Source organism: Pantherophis guttatus, chromosome 1 (assembly GCF_059756535.1).
Source record: "Pantherophis guttatus breed Tessera chromosome 1, ASM5975653v1, whole genome shotgun sequence".
Taxonomy (NCBI): Eukaryota; Metazoa; Chordata; class Lepidosauria; order Squamata; family Colubridae; genus Pantherophis; species Pantherophis guttatus.
This window is the reverse complement of record NC_142063.1, coordinates 291,233,400-291,247,741: the sequence shown is the minus strand read 5'-3', so window position 1 is coordinate 291,247,741 and position 14,342 is coordinate 291,233,400. Positions and strand designations below refer to the sequence as shown.

The 14,342-nt window shown below is 37.8% G+C and overlaps 1 protein-coding gene across 1 annotated transcript in view; it reads right to left on the bottom strand.

The window, feature by feature from the left end:
* Positions 1-11,016, bottom strand: part of PPP1CB (protein phosphatase 1 catalytic subunit beta) — a 29,035-nt gene extending 18,019 nt beyond the window's left edge. The window contains exon 1 of the mRNA XM_034427989.2: positions 7,215-11,016. Within this exon, the coding sequence (XP_034283880.1) occupies positions 7,215-7,266 (52 nt within the window). The 5' untranslated portion in view covers positions 7,267-11,016. The remainder of the gene's footprint in view (positions 1-7,214) is intronic.
* Positions 11,017-14,342: the final 3,326 nt, after the last annotated feature.

Below are 14,342 nucleotides of genomic sequence, written 5' to 3'. Positions count from 1 at the left end.
ACTGCATGAGTCAAAAAGAGGGCTGTGAAAATATTTACAGACCCCTCACATCCTGGACATAAACTGTTTCAACTCCTACCCTCAAAACAACGCTGTAGAGCATTGCACACCAGAACAACTGGACACAAGGGGAGTTTTTTTCCGAACGCCATCGCTCTGCTAAACAAATAATTCCCTCAATACTGTCGAACTATTTACTAAATCTACACTATTAATCTTCTCATCGTTCCCATCACCCATCTCCTTCCACTTATGACTGTAACTTTGTTGCTTGTATTCTTACATTTATATTGACTGTTTCCTAATATTTGATTGCTTATTTTTACCCTATGACTATCATTAAGTGTTGTACCTTATGATTCTTGATGAATGTATCTTTTCTTTTATGTACACTGAGAGCATATGCAACAAGACAAATTCCTTGTGTATTCAATTACCCTTGGCCAATAAAAAAATATTCTATTCTATTCTATTCTATTCTATTCTATTCTATTCTATTCTATTCTATTCTCAGTTCAATAAGTTGTTACTATGGCTTTCTGACAAACTACCATCCAATCTTTAAACACCTCTAATGAAAGAGAAACCACCACTATCCTATTCCCTAATAGTTTTTCCATTACATTTTTTCCTGACATTCAATTAAAAAAAATTTCTTTGCAATTCAAACCAAGTGTTTCTCGTCTGCTTTCTGAAATCACACTCACAAAATCCACCTCTTCTATCATGTTTCAGTCTTATCTCTTGCAGGCTAAAAATATCCAATGCTTTCTACTATTCTGTTACTTGTCCCTCATCATCTTGATCTCTGAACATTCTATTATTAATGGCCTTTCTAAAATACAGTAGCCAGAACTGTGTGCAATATTCTAGGTGTGATAGGACCAACATTGAAGAGAATGGATAGTCATTTGTCCAGAATGGTATAGGGTCTCCTACTTGAGCAGGGAGTTGGACAACAAGACCTCCAAGGTTTCTTCCAACTCTGTTATCCTGTAAAAAACTATTATCTCCTTTGGCTCTTCTGGAGTTTGTATTGAAAACCCAGTTCTTAAAGATGACAAAGACAAATGATTAGCCCTTTTCCATGTAGACTTAAAGAATTATTCCATGAAAATTCAGGGCAATATGTTATGTTCAAAATTAAGTTATTGAATTTTAAATGAAAACCTATATTAACTTCTTTGTGGTATAGTGAAGATATACCTTTCTTGAGCATTTAGTGAAATTCTGCTCAATGCATATTGTTGGTTTTCTGCTAGATTTGTTTTTTTGGGGGGGTTGCTAGTTAAACTGCCATTTGTTTCTGTATTCTTGAGAAAGTCATGATCGAAAAATAGTCTATTTCAGTACTGAATATGACATATATGTAGATTTTGAATGAGCAACTATTTTAAGTGTTAGCTGAAAATCAGAATAGCATGGACAGAATATGGAATAGGAGTCACTATGCTGACAACAAATATGCATACAGTGGAGTGCAAACTGAATATGAGCTATGTGTTGACCATGAAAATGTTCCAAAACGAGTAGTTCCTATCTCTTCTTAAAACCGTCCAGTGATGGAGCACCCATAACTTCTGGACGCAAGCAGTTCCACTGGTTTAATTATGTCAGGAAATTTTTCCTTAGTTTTAAGCTGGCTCTCTCTTTAATAAGCTTCTATCCTTTACTTTATGTCCTGCCTTCAGGTGCTTTTAGGGATAGGTTGAACCTCCTCTTCTCTGCAACATCTACTCAGACATTGGAAGACTGCTATCATGTCACCCATAATCAGAGGTGGAATTCACTTACCTTCCCTACCGGTTCGCAAATGTGAGCATGCACATGCCACCTCTGCACATGCGCATTGCCTTCTGCGCATGCACAGTAGTCGCACATTACGTCTGGACGGAGCCTCCCACAGTCGCTGCTACTGGTTCGTGTGATCCGGAGAGAACCGGCTGAATCCCACCATTGCCCATAATCCTTCTCTTTGTTAGACTAGGATACCCAGTTCCTGCAACCATTCATGTATTTTAACCTCCTGCCCCCTAATCATCTTTGTTGCAATTCTCTGTACTCTTGAGTCTCAACATACGTTTTGTATCATGGTGGCTAAAACTGGATTCTTGTGACCTTAATACTGTAATTCTATGGTTGCACCTAGGAGAGTATTATATTTTTTTTCTTCTCCCACTAGTGACAGCATGATTGTAATTTTGTTGCTTGTATCCTTGCAATTTATATTGCTATTGATTGTTTTCTAGTATGATTGATTGCTTATTGTACCATATGACTGTCACTGGGTGTTGTGCCTTGTGATTCTTGACGAGCGTATCTTCTCTTTTTATGTACACTGAGAGCATATGCACCTAAGACAAATTCCTTGTGTGTCCAATCACACTTGGCCAATAAAGAATTGAATTCTATTCTATTCTATTCTGGCAGCCGGAGCATACTGCTGGCTCATATTTAAATGGCTGTCTATCAGGACACATAGATTCCTGTTTCTGCTGTTGAGCCAGGTACCACCTATTCTTCACCTGTGCATTTGGTTTTTCTTGCTTAAGTGTAAAACCTTACTTTTCTCACCACTGAATTGCATTTTGATGGATGGAGCCCAGTGTTCAAATCTGTCAAGATCCTTCTAGATCTTGAACCTATTTCTCCCAGCTTGATATCGCTCACAAATTTGATGAGTTCCCTTTCTATACCCTCATTTAATTGTTTATGAAAATTTAAATAGTGCTGGGCCTAAGACAGAACCTTGGGGTACTCCACTGCATGCTTTCCTCCATGAAGATGTACTTCCATTGAGGACTACAGAGTGAGTGCAATTGATCATCCAATTACGAATCCATCTGGTGGCAATATCCCATATTTTTCTAACTCACCAAGAAGTAGGTTATGGTCTACTTTGTTAAATGCCTTACTGAAGTCCACATATACTATGTCTATAGCATTTCACCGGTCTACTAATTCAGTCACTTTGTCAAAGAATGCAATAAGGCATGATTTGTTTGGACAAACCCATGTTGGCTCCTAATAATAGCTCTGCATGTTTCTAGATATTTGGAGAACAATTACTTATCTTTTCCAAATGTTAATTATTCTACTTTATGGAACTCATGCAGGTAGTGAATTGTTTTGTTCAGGCTGGTCCTGTATAGGTGGAATTTTTAAAACTAATACATAGTCTTAAATTTCAGCAAAATTGATATTAAAATGTGAAAAACATGCATACTACTCAGTACTTTTACATACTTCGGAGTATTTCCAATATCTAAGCTAAGTGCAAGATCCTGCTTCATCCCACCCACAAGACTACGAAGAAAACACAAAACCTTAGATATTCTGAAAGACATCTCTCTCTTTTCAGAACACACTTCTGAGAATACAGTGCAAAGCAAAGTATCAAAGTCTTGCACCAGTATAACAGGGCCGGACACCTTGGGTAGGAATAGTCAGATACGATAATAGAATATTGGTTCTTCTGCAGATTAAAAGAACCCACCAATTGGCTTCTTTAAAAAAAGATTCAGTGTACTCTATATGTTCACTTTTATAAGTATCAGTTATTTTATTACAAATCCAGTATTTCAGAAGAGTTAAGACAAAGGCAACACTTGTTAAGTACCATTAAGAGAATTTATAGGGACAGGAAGTCTGAACTAGCAACTGCTTTGCCCACAAGCATGCTAGTTTAAGACAGAATACTGTGTGTAATAACTTCCAGATGCTCCTAAATATCATTCTAACCCTTTCCACTGACCATGCCAGATGAGAATGGAAGACGGAGTCCAAAGCACTCGGAAAACATCATAACACGTACTCTTCCCTTAATACAACATGGGATTTTCCTTTTTTAAAATGCTGAATCAATTATATTATGAAGACATAGCAAAAATGGTCCTAAATATTTCTAAACTAGAATCCAGCACTTGTTTTGATTAATTTTAGTTTATGTATAAAAACAGATTTGTTTTTTACACACAGCATTTAAATATTTACAATATTACAAGCTATAGAGGACATAAGTTATGAAGTGTATCCTTGAAAGTATAAACAATTTTATTAAATACAAATTACTTTCAAAGCCGATTTCTCACATATCAGAAAAAACATGCAAATTGTTGATGAAAACAGATTTCAGATTAAGTTTACAAACCTATGTATTAGAATGTTTCAGATAATCACTGGATTTGTATAAAACAATTAGCCATGTCTTTTCTGCAAAAAAGCATGTTTTATTTCCTCTTAATAGTGGGAATAATGAATATAATGAAAGCTAAAAAACTAGACTTAGGAAATTATGTTGCATCTGGAGTCCTGCAGTAACTATTGCTTTCTAGAAACTTCAATGAACTGCCCTTGTTGATACTCAGTTCTTAAATTAGCTCAATAGGTTGTACAAACTTTACCACTTATTAGAAATAGGATTTTAGTTCTTAACGAAGTGGCAATAAAGCTTTCAAAAAGTCCAGTAGTCACTATGAAATAATTTATAACTATAATTTTAGAAGTCAGAATTAGTTAATTTGAACCCTAACCAATGTTCTTAACTATTTGCTGATATCAAATTGAAACACATTTCTGAAAGTAGAAAGACTAGCTTTTAAAAAATGCCAGCATAGTCTAACCACTAATATTAAACCTGAAAGCAAAATTGTTCTTTTGCTTTCTATATAAAATATACAGCCAGCTAAACCAACTCAAGGGAGGCACCATTCCTTCTATTTCCCCTCACATGAACCAAAATCTAAACACCACAATGTTCTGACTTAGAAAAGCAACATAATATACCTGAGCTATTTAGCCTATAACGTATAATGAACGGTTTTTTTCCCTATTTCCCTTGAACACAATTATTGTAGTTATGTCTAGAACTATTTAAAAAAAAACAAAGCTGCTAGAGGACAGTGCATATGTTGCATCTGGCATATATTTAAAAATAACCCTGCTGAATCAAACCAGAAATCTCTCTAGCTCAGCATGTGGTGTTTTATGGTTATCAATTAAATGGGTCTGGGAAGACCACAATCAAGTAATAGCTTTGTCTTGTTATAATGGCCAAAAGAACACCGCCTGTGAAAAGAAAAACTACATATACCAATTATAGTTAATAGCTGTTTTTTAAAAAAACTACCCTCTAGGAATTTAACTCTTTTAAGTCATTACCAACATGTATTGTGAACACAAACTTCTATGAAGCAGGTTTCCCCCTACTTTTTCTTTTAACAATTCCACAGTATTTCAGGTTTAAAATTATGAGAGAATTCCCTCTGGATATGCTTATTATGCTCCTCCCTATTACCTACATGCTTTTTTTTCAATTATAACCCTCCATTCTTCAGTTACCCTCAGACAAGTGGTTCTTCAGTCTCTCATACATTTTGATTGTCCTATTTTGGAAGAGCAGAAAAAGGTAATCTACACTTTATTTTAAATATAGACAAATTATCTTTCATCCAAAAATATAACTAGTATCCTAAATACACGTTTTGTTGCATCAATCCAAAATCCTTATGCTGCATGCCTGATAACAGTCACTTTTCTCTCACAGCTGTGGAAAGCTAGCATGGCTTCTGTGTTTCTGCTTTCCTTAGCCTACTCATGTCTAAATCATGTGCTATGTGATGCCTGTCCTCAGTAGATGGCATCTTATCCCTATCTATAACCCCAGAACAGCTGAATAAGCTTCTAAGCAACACTATTTAGAATAACAAAATATAGGTGGTGCTAGTTACCTCCTCCTCAATATCAAATAGTTCACTCACAGAGCATAGAAAATTGCATCTGCAAAGGAGGCTGCTAACCTTCTATTATAGCAGACTCATGCATTGAAGCCTTTTCTGACAGGCTGTGCTCATCACTACCAGCTGGGAGACAACAAAGATTAACTAGAAATGCACCAAAATTCTAAAGTATAGATATGCTATGCTTTAAATTGCACTAAAGTTTCCAGTATATCATGCAATAAATTAAAGTGAATATCGTAAAGTTTTTTCTACTGAAATGGAATTTTTTTTACTGTACAAATAAATGTTTTGGTTGAAATTCAAATGATCCAGTTTTATTCTATGTTGTACAATCCTGTAAGTATTTTATCCAACCTAAAAGCATCAAAGCAAAAAGCAGAAATTTTAGGTGAATTACGAAGAAATAAGGGAAATTTCCAGGATGACAAAACTAGAAAAATGCATGCCTGGCATGTGAAAAAGGGTCAGAGATATTTCTAAATATATTCAGTATCTGTAAAGTGGAAAAAAGTTAATACAAATTCTCAGTACAGTAAAATATTGAATAACCACAGAAACTCTTAGGTGGCGGTTACACACTACCAACAGAAAAAAAGTATAATTAATAATGTTACCAATACTGTACTCCAGAGCTGTAATGGTATTGTTGTAGTATATATATATATATGGCACTATATAGTACCTGAGATTATAGCCTCAGCTTTCATGCACTGAGGTCCATTTCACGTGCTGGATGCCAGATAATACCACCTATTCTTTGGGGGATTAGTGTATAGCAGTCTGAATTATATTAAAGGGTAACTCCCCTCTACAACGGCCTACATATTATTTAAGGTCGGCAGCCGCTAACGGGGTGTGGTGCGATAGAAGCGGGCGATTTTCTTATTTTTATTTTTTTAAAAAAATAAAAGCAGCGGCTCCTACTTTTACCTACATTGCGCTTTTCTAATCGACTCGTCGTTGTAATTGAAGAACCGAGAGGTAGTAGCGGTTGGAGGAGAGAGCGAGAAGGCTGCTACCCAGAAAGGTGGCTGAGGAGGTGGGGAATCTTGCCTATTTGGGAGGTTCTGCACCCCCAGCCTCGCTTCGGGAGAGGCGGCGGGTGGGCGATAAAGGCCCCTCCGAGGTCAGGCAGAGCTATGCTCCCATCCGCGCTCGAGCAAAGCGGCGGAAGGTTTTAGGGAGGCTTCCACCCGAGCGCATTCACAAGAAGGAACAAGGCCATCCGACCATCTTCCCGGCCACCTCCCCCCCCCCCCTGTCCCCGCAGGCAGAGTACATGTGTCCGCTTACAAGCATACCGCACCCGCACCCCCACTGCCCTTCGCCAGGCTCCCCCGCCTCGCTTCCACCCTCGAGGAAGAACTTCGCTCCCCGCGCTTCAAAAAAAAAAAAAAAAAAAATGCCCCTTCGCCTTTCAAAGTCAGAGAACCGGCTCCCCGCCCACCCTTCGGCGTTCCCTCCGACACTCACCTTCTAGAAGCCTGGTGATAAGGCTGTCCACATTCAGCTCCCCGTCCGCCATTTTGTAACCAATGGACTCGTCCCGGGCGGAAACACAGAAGGCGCTTCACCGAGGAGGAGGAGGCGGCGTCGGCGAAAGCAACAACTCCTTCTCAGATCCCTCCCTCCCGGCCGCGGCTCCAGCCCTCCCAAGCGCAGCCCCCGAAAGCGCCCAGCCCAACGGGGACCCCCGTCCTACTTTCTCCTTCCCTAGCGCCGCTGAGCAGGGAGGAGGGAGCAAAGAAAGCGACGAGAGCCAGACCGCCGCTCCTCCTCCCCACCCTCCTGCCTGGTTTTTTCAGGCCTCTCCGCGCAAGCGCCTTTCGTTTCTTTCCACAAGCGCGCGCCTGTTGTCAACAACTGCGCGGGAGTATCGGGTTCGGCTCCGAAAGGCTGAAGCGGCTTTTAGGCCACCTCCCCCAGGAGAGCCTGCGCAAGCGCAACAGGCTGAAGGGCCGCCGCGCATGGAGGCGGCTTGTTTCGGACTGCCTTTCCCCCTTCTTGCCATCGGCTTTAGTATCCTAGTAACGGGAAGGTCGGGTCTTTTAAAACATCTAGACACTGGAGGTGTAGTTGGCTCCTACAATGCTTTACTTGGTGCAGTGGATCTTATAGCTTTCCTTGCTCTAAATCCAAAATCTTTCGGAAGGAGCCGAAGGCTTAATCTCGGTAGAGGCAGAATCGCAGCTGTTGATTCCAAGCTCATGTTGTTTTTTGTGGGTTTTTTCCCACCCCAGTAACTAATATTCCTTACCCTTAATGCATTTTCAGAGATAAAGAGTTTTGAACAAGAGTCTTGTTCTCTGGCGCTCGGGATTAAATAATCCGAGATTCTCTGGAGAATGGCTCAGTAGTTGGGGCACTCTCACATAGGCGCAAACTTAACTGATAATGCTTTGGAAGAAAAACGCTCTTCATGTGTTCAATACAAAATCTTAGACGTTTGGAGTTAAAAAGCGGAAACTTTATTTGCTTTATTAGTAAAATGCCACATGCTCTTTTTACTCGGGTACCAAGCAAAGCTTCATGCCAAAGTTTCCAGTTCTGCAACAATTTTGGTTGGGGCTGCTGTGCACAATGGGGTTAGGTACCTGCTTGTGTTCTCTCCTATAAACTTTGAAAATATATCTAGTGTTAGGTAATGCTACTCCTGCACATGATACGAGCCAATTTATACATTTGAAGGTTTTCCATCATTCTTAAGAGGTAGCAAATCTGACACACTTTTTCTCCCCACTCCACTTTTTTTCATGGATTTAAATACAGATGAAGAGTTTCTGACTGTTCTATTGCAAAAAAAGTAATAAGAGTGAGCATATAAGAAAACTTTACTTTTAAGAAAAAAACAGGTACAAATTATTTCAATCAGAAATTTTGGAGAGTTTAAGAAAACCCATTTTACAGAAAAGTAATATTAAAAGATGCTCTTCTAGATTCCTCTAGAATCCTAGAAAGAGGCCATTTAGTCCATGAGTTCACTCACTGTCCAATAACAATTGTTATTCTGATGAATTTATGATTTCAGAGATGCATTTGGCCTTTTTTGTCAATAAAACAAGTAGTTTGTCTTTGCTTTCCTGTTTAGCGCTGAATACCAAGTTTTTTAAAAAAAATCCCCAATTGATGCTTTAAGAAAAATAACCTGGCAAACATTTAATTAATGTTTCTAACACAAAAGAAATGAGCAATAGACCAAATGACTAAAAAAAGTAAGGAATTTACTTACCTATTTACCTCTGGGCTTTGGTAATAGATGTGAATAGTTCAGTTGATCTCAGAGAACTAAATTCTCTTATTCTCATGAAGCCCATTGGGCAAAATACAATTATTCTTAACAATACAACTAGGTGAAACACAAGAACTCTGGACGGAGACAAGCACTACTTTGAAAGTTGAATTATCCACACACATTGTTATGCTGCTCTTATTTCTCCTCCAAGTATTTATCTTAAATAATAAAACATTGTGGACAAAATATTTGATGCATATTTAGATCTTCCAACATCTTTTTCTTTTCCTTACCCAGATTTATTACCTGGTAGCCCCTTTTAATTGCAGATGGAAAAACTTACAAGACAAGATAGTTCCTGTAAAACATTGTCAAAAAAGAGACAAAGCATGGCTGAAGAAGACAAGAAACAATAGAAAGAATTTTATTAATCTGTATTATTCTCAAAGTAAATGCTAAAACTGTCAGATTTGGGTTGCAAAAACTCAGACATCCATTGAATGGGATGTAAAGAAGTAGAATTACAGAAAAGTAATTTCTTGTTGCTGTCCAGCAATTTTTCAGATTTTGTAGTTTAGATCTAATAATCCTATAACGTGCCTGCAAAAGAGAAGACAGCCCTACCACTTTGAAGCAAATAGATCTGATTCTGTGACTGCAATTGACTTCTTGACACAACTGCCAAGCAATCTGTCCCATAATTTGAATTCTGAAAGATAGGGAGAGTCCATACACACTTGACTTCAAAATAATCTTTGTCATTTTGCAATATAAGGAAATAATATTTCCATTTAACATTTATTTCACTGTATCTTTACAAGGAATGCTGGATAAAATGGTAGAAATAGAGTCTGCAGGATATAAACTCTTTGCTTCATGATACCTCTACATATAATCCAAGACCATGAGAAGCACAGCTAACTTTATTGGTGAATATAAAACACTCCATTTATTGCCACAGCTAGTCAAGACTCATTTATCCTTGCACAACCAAAGCCAACAGTGCACATGTATCAGATAAACAAAGACTACAGGATAGACAGAGGCTCCTTATGTGTGCACTGATCAAATGAACACATGTTAGGGGCTGGACCCACCAGAAATTACAATGGCTCCACTGTAAATCTGCACAATTACAATGACAAAAGGATCATTGGGGATCCTGTGAGCATTATTGTTGATGTTGCTACTTGGTGTTTGTTTTTTTTATCCCAGTGTTGTTATAAGGTTGCTGATGATGATTGAGAGTAAGAATTGTGATAGGCACTGAAAAGCACTGAAAGTATGCCAACATTTAGAAGGACTATATGATTGCTTGTCAGGGCACAGAACCTAGAAGGGTAAGAATAACACTCAAATTTCAATATTTCTCTTCCCTCCAAAGAAATACTGATATACACTGTATTCTTACAATGGCATTATCCAAGTTCCTTGTGAGAGCTATTCTTAAAGAGACAATTTTATGTTAATATTGGAGTTCTGAATTAATGTATTTTGAATATAGTATTCTGAACAGTTCTCACATTAATTCCGAATGAGGACTGAAAAGATGGATTTACATATTTGAGTTTCCTTGTCTTACTTATGTTGTAATAGCATAAATAGAGTTGTGTTTCTGCAGGGAAATCAGTTTCATTTTTAAACTACAGGAATTTATATTAATCTTAGTGGACATACATAAATACATGAAAGTTTGCGGCAGAGTTTATAGATATGGACTAGTCTGAAACATACTTTGTTCACTAATTCTGTAAATAACATGAATGATAAAAGAGAAATTAAAAGAAAATAAATTACTAGAGAAAGAATAAGATGGCCACAAGTTTTACTATTTCAATGCCTATGAATAGGTGATAATAGTAGATACAGAATACAAAATAACAGTTGAAAGTATTCTATAGCTGATAGTTGACACATCTATAAGGGCATAAATAAGTAAGTTTATAGTTAGTTATAACTATAGTTGACCGATAAATCGGGATGTGACTAAAGTAATGTAAATGAGTAAGAAATTTTGATTAGTACAAATAATTGAATAAAAAATATTTATTGGAATGATTTTTCTCATTACTATTAAAACAGTAAGTATAACTTTTTTTTTTTAATTTGATTTATATGCCGCCCTTCTCCGGAGACTCAGGGCGTCTTACAATGCGCTAAGCAATAGCCTTCATCCTTTTGTATATTTATACAAAGTCAGCTTATTGCCCCCACAACTGGGTCCTCAATTTACCTACCTTAGAAAGGATGGAAGGCTGAGTCAACCTTGAGCCTGGCGAGATTCAAACCTGCAGTAATTGCAGGCAGCTGGTCTTAATAACAGGGTGCTTTAGACCACTGTACTACCAAGGCTCTTAAAAAAGAACTAATGTTCTTTTTTACATAAACTTTAAGATGCTCTTATCTTTTTCTTACTTTTGTGTGCCAACTTTTGTATTGCTTATCACTTCTGAGAGACTGATTTTTTTTTTTTTTTGTGCATTTGTGTGTTTAAAATTCTTATAGTCTCCTCTTCTTCATCTAATGCAGTTTCTATTGAAATAGTCATCCTTCAACTCAGGAGAAAAGTAAATGCTGTTTTTCATTCTGTTTTTTAGAGACTTGAGCCTAATTGGCATTAAGGAAAGAGCCTTATTTGAGGCAACTTGATTGCTAATGACTTCACAAGCATGCCCATACAGTTTTGATAGCATCAAAAGTGGTCTGCCAATATCTTCCTCTAGGGCAGGGGACAATGACTTGATTTCATTGAGGACTGCATCAGGGTTGTGTTTGACTTCTGGGGGGCCTGGGGTGGGTATGGCTGGGTGGGCATGGCCAGCTCAACATCACTTGTGTCGGGGATGCCTGTGGTGGCCTAAGTGCTCTGCCAGCAAAAACAGAGCTCAGCGAGCTTCATTTTCGCTGGCAGAAGCACCACGGGCCAGTCCTTCGCTTTTCTAGGGTGGCCCCGCAGGCTAGATTAAGCACAATCCGGGCCACGGGCCTTGAGTTTGACGCCCCTGCTCTAGGATGTTCTTTGTACTTACCAGAATACTCTAATGTTGCAGGGGTTCTTGGTCATCTCTCATCGAAGTGATAATAGGGTTCAACCGTACTTAACTTTCTGAGATCAGCCACTGTCTAAAGGATTAGGTTAAAAATGCCCAGAAGCCTTTCAGTGCCAATGCCTAGAATTGCAGACTTAGAATAATGATAGTTGAAAAAACACAAAATATCTCCAAGCAAAACTCTCTGCAATGTGCACAAAATGAATCAAACCATTCTCAAGTGGTATCTGTCCAGTTTTAAAAACTCCAGAGATACAGAACACAAACTCTGGGCTATTACTCGGCCCATGAGAGATCCCTGTATGGATACTATTTTCCAATTTGATGTAGACCCATTAACCGGCCATCTGTGGATCAAGTTTATCAAAATGTCATGATGAAGTTTTTTTTATTAGGTATAAAAGATCTCTTTGACCAGTTTGTATTGTTGCCTTGAGCAGAAGTTTCAAACTTTTTCAAGCCATATAACCTGTTGGATAATAAACAAAAACAAATTCCCAGGATCTCTGATCCAAAGACAAAATTCTAATGGTAGAAAATTGGCTATGTTTGATAGGATTTTTACAGGTACCAGTAATCTTTGATTTACAACCATAATTGAATCCAAAATTTCTGTTGCTAAGCGAGACATTTGTTCAGTGAGTTTTGCCCCATTTTACAACCTTTCTTGCCACAATTGTTAAGTGAATCACTGCAGTTGCTAAATTAGTAATACAATTGTTAAGTAAATCTGGCTTCCTCATTAACTTTGCTGGATAGAAGGTTGCAAACGATGATCATGTGACCTGGGACACTGCAGTCGTAAATATGAACCAGTTGCCAAGCATCTGAATTTTGATCACGTGACCATGGAGATGCTGCAACAGTTGTGTGAAAAATGGTCTTAAGTCACTTTTTTCAGTGCTGTTGTAACTTCGAAAGATCACTAAATGATCTTGTTTTGTTGAGGATTAAGTTGAGGATTACTTGTACTTTTTTTTAACAAATTGTATGTTACGCTTTTTAATAATAGAATCTTAATAATTTTTAATCATATAAATATTGCTGTATTAAAGTCTGAGTTGAAGTCAAATGTATCAAGCAATACAATTAAAGACAGGAACATAAAATTTGCTGCATTCAAGTGAACTTTTTTTTTAGTCTCATGGAACCCTATCAAGTTCTCACGGAACCATAAGTTTTACAAATACTTGTAAAACTGCCTAGGCAAGCAGCTTCAACTAAAGTTCTGTTTCTTTGGTTTTCATTGTTATGAAAGGTCTATAGACCAAAATTTAATTAAAATTCTGAATTCCAAACACCTGTTCCATCAGTAATTTCCATAAGTAACCAGAGGAGAAAGGCAGGAAATTGGGTATGTTCCCTTGGGTTATTTGGAGGAAAGTCTGAAAATAAATAAGGCAGAAGACAGTTACAATATATGCTCATATAATTATGTTAGGTAGGGGACTCACTGGAGAAGAGCCTAATGCTCAGAAAGATTGAGGGCAAAAGAAGAAGGGGACGACAGAGAATGAGGTGACTGGATGGAGTCACTGAAGCAGTAGGCATGAGCTTAAATGGACTCCAGAGGATGGTAGAGGACAGGAAAGTCTGGAGGAACGTTGTCCATGGGGTTGCAATGGGTTGGACATGACTTCGCAATTAACAACAACAACAAAAGGGATAAATGGAAACCAGTTTAGTGTAGCAATGAAGCCTCAGGCTAGAAACTGGGAGACTCTGAATTCTAGTCCTGTTTTTGACATGAATCCTGCCAATTGGCTTTGGGCCAGTTACTCATTCTCAGCTATAGAAAGGCTGAGGCAATAGCAAATCTCTTCCAAAAAAAAACCTTGTCAAGAAAACTTCACAGACCTGTCCAGGCAGTCATCAGGAATCAACATTGACTGAAAGGCACAAATAAAAAAGAGGATGAAGTTTATTTCAATTTTTTCATTTTTTCCCTACACAGGGATTGAGAATTGGGTGGTGTGCAAGCTTAATAAACTCTTATTTGATTTTTTGTTGGTGTGGAAATATAGGATTAAAGTGAATCATCCAGTTATAGCCTGTATTTCAGAAAGCTCAGCTCGTATTAGCTGAGCTATGGGATTTCAGATTCTGTTTCTAATAAAAAGTTATATTTAATATTTCTTTACTTAAAAAGCAAACATGACTTGTGGAGCTATAAAGCAGTTTAGCAGCAGTGTATACACTTCACATCCCAGTCATGTGAGGTTTATGCTTCAGTTGTGTAAGTTGCAACATTGCAAGCAACTATGGTATATCATTTGTCTCTCACTGACTGAGAGTTTCTGGATTCGTATATTCCTTTTT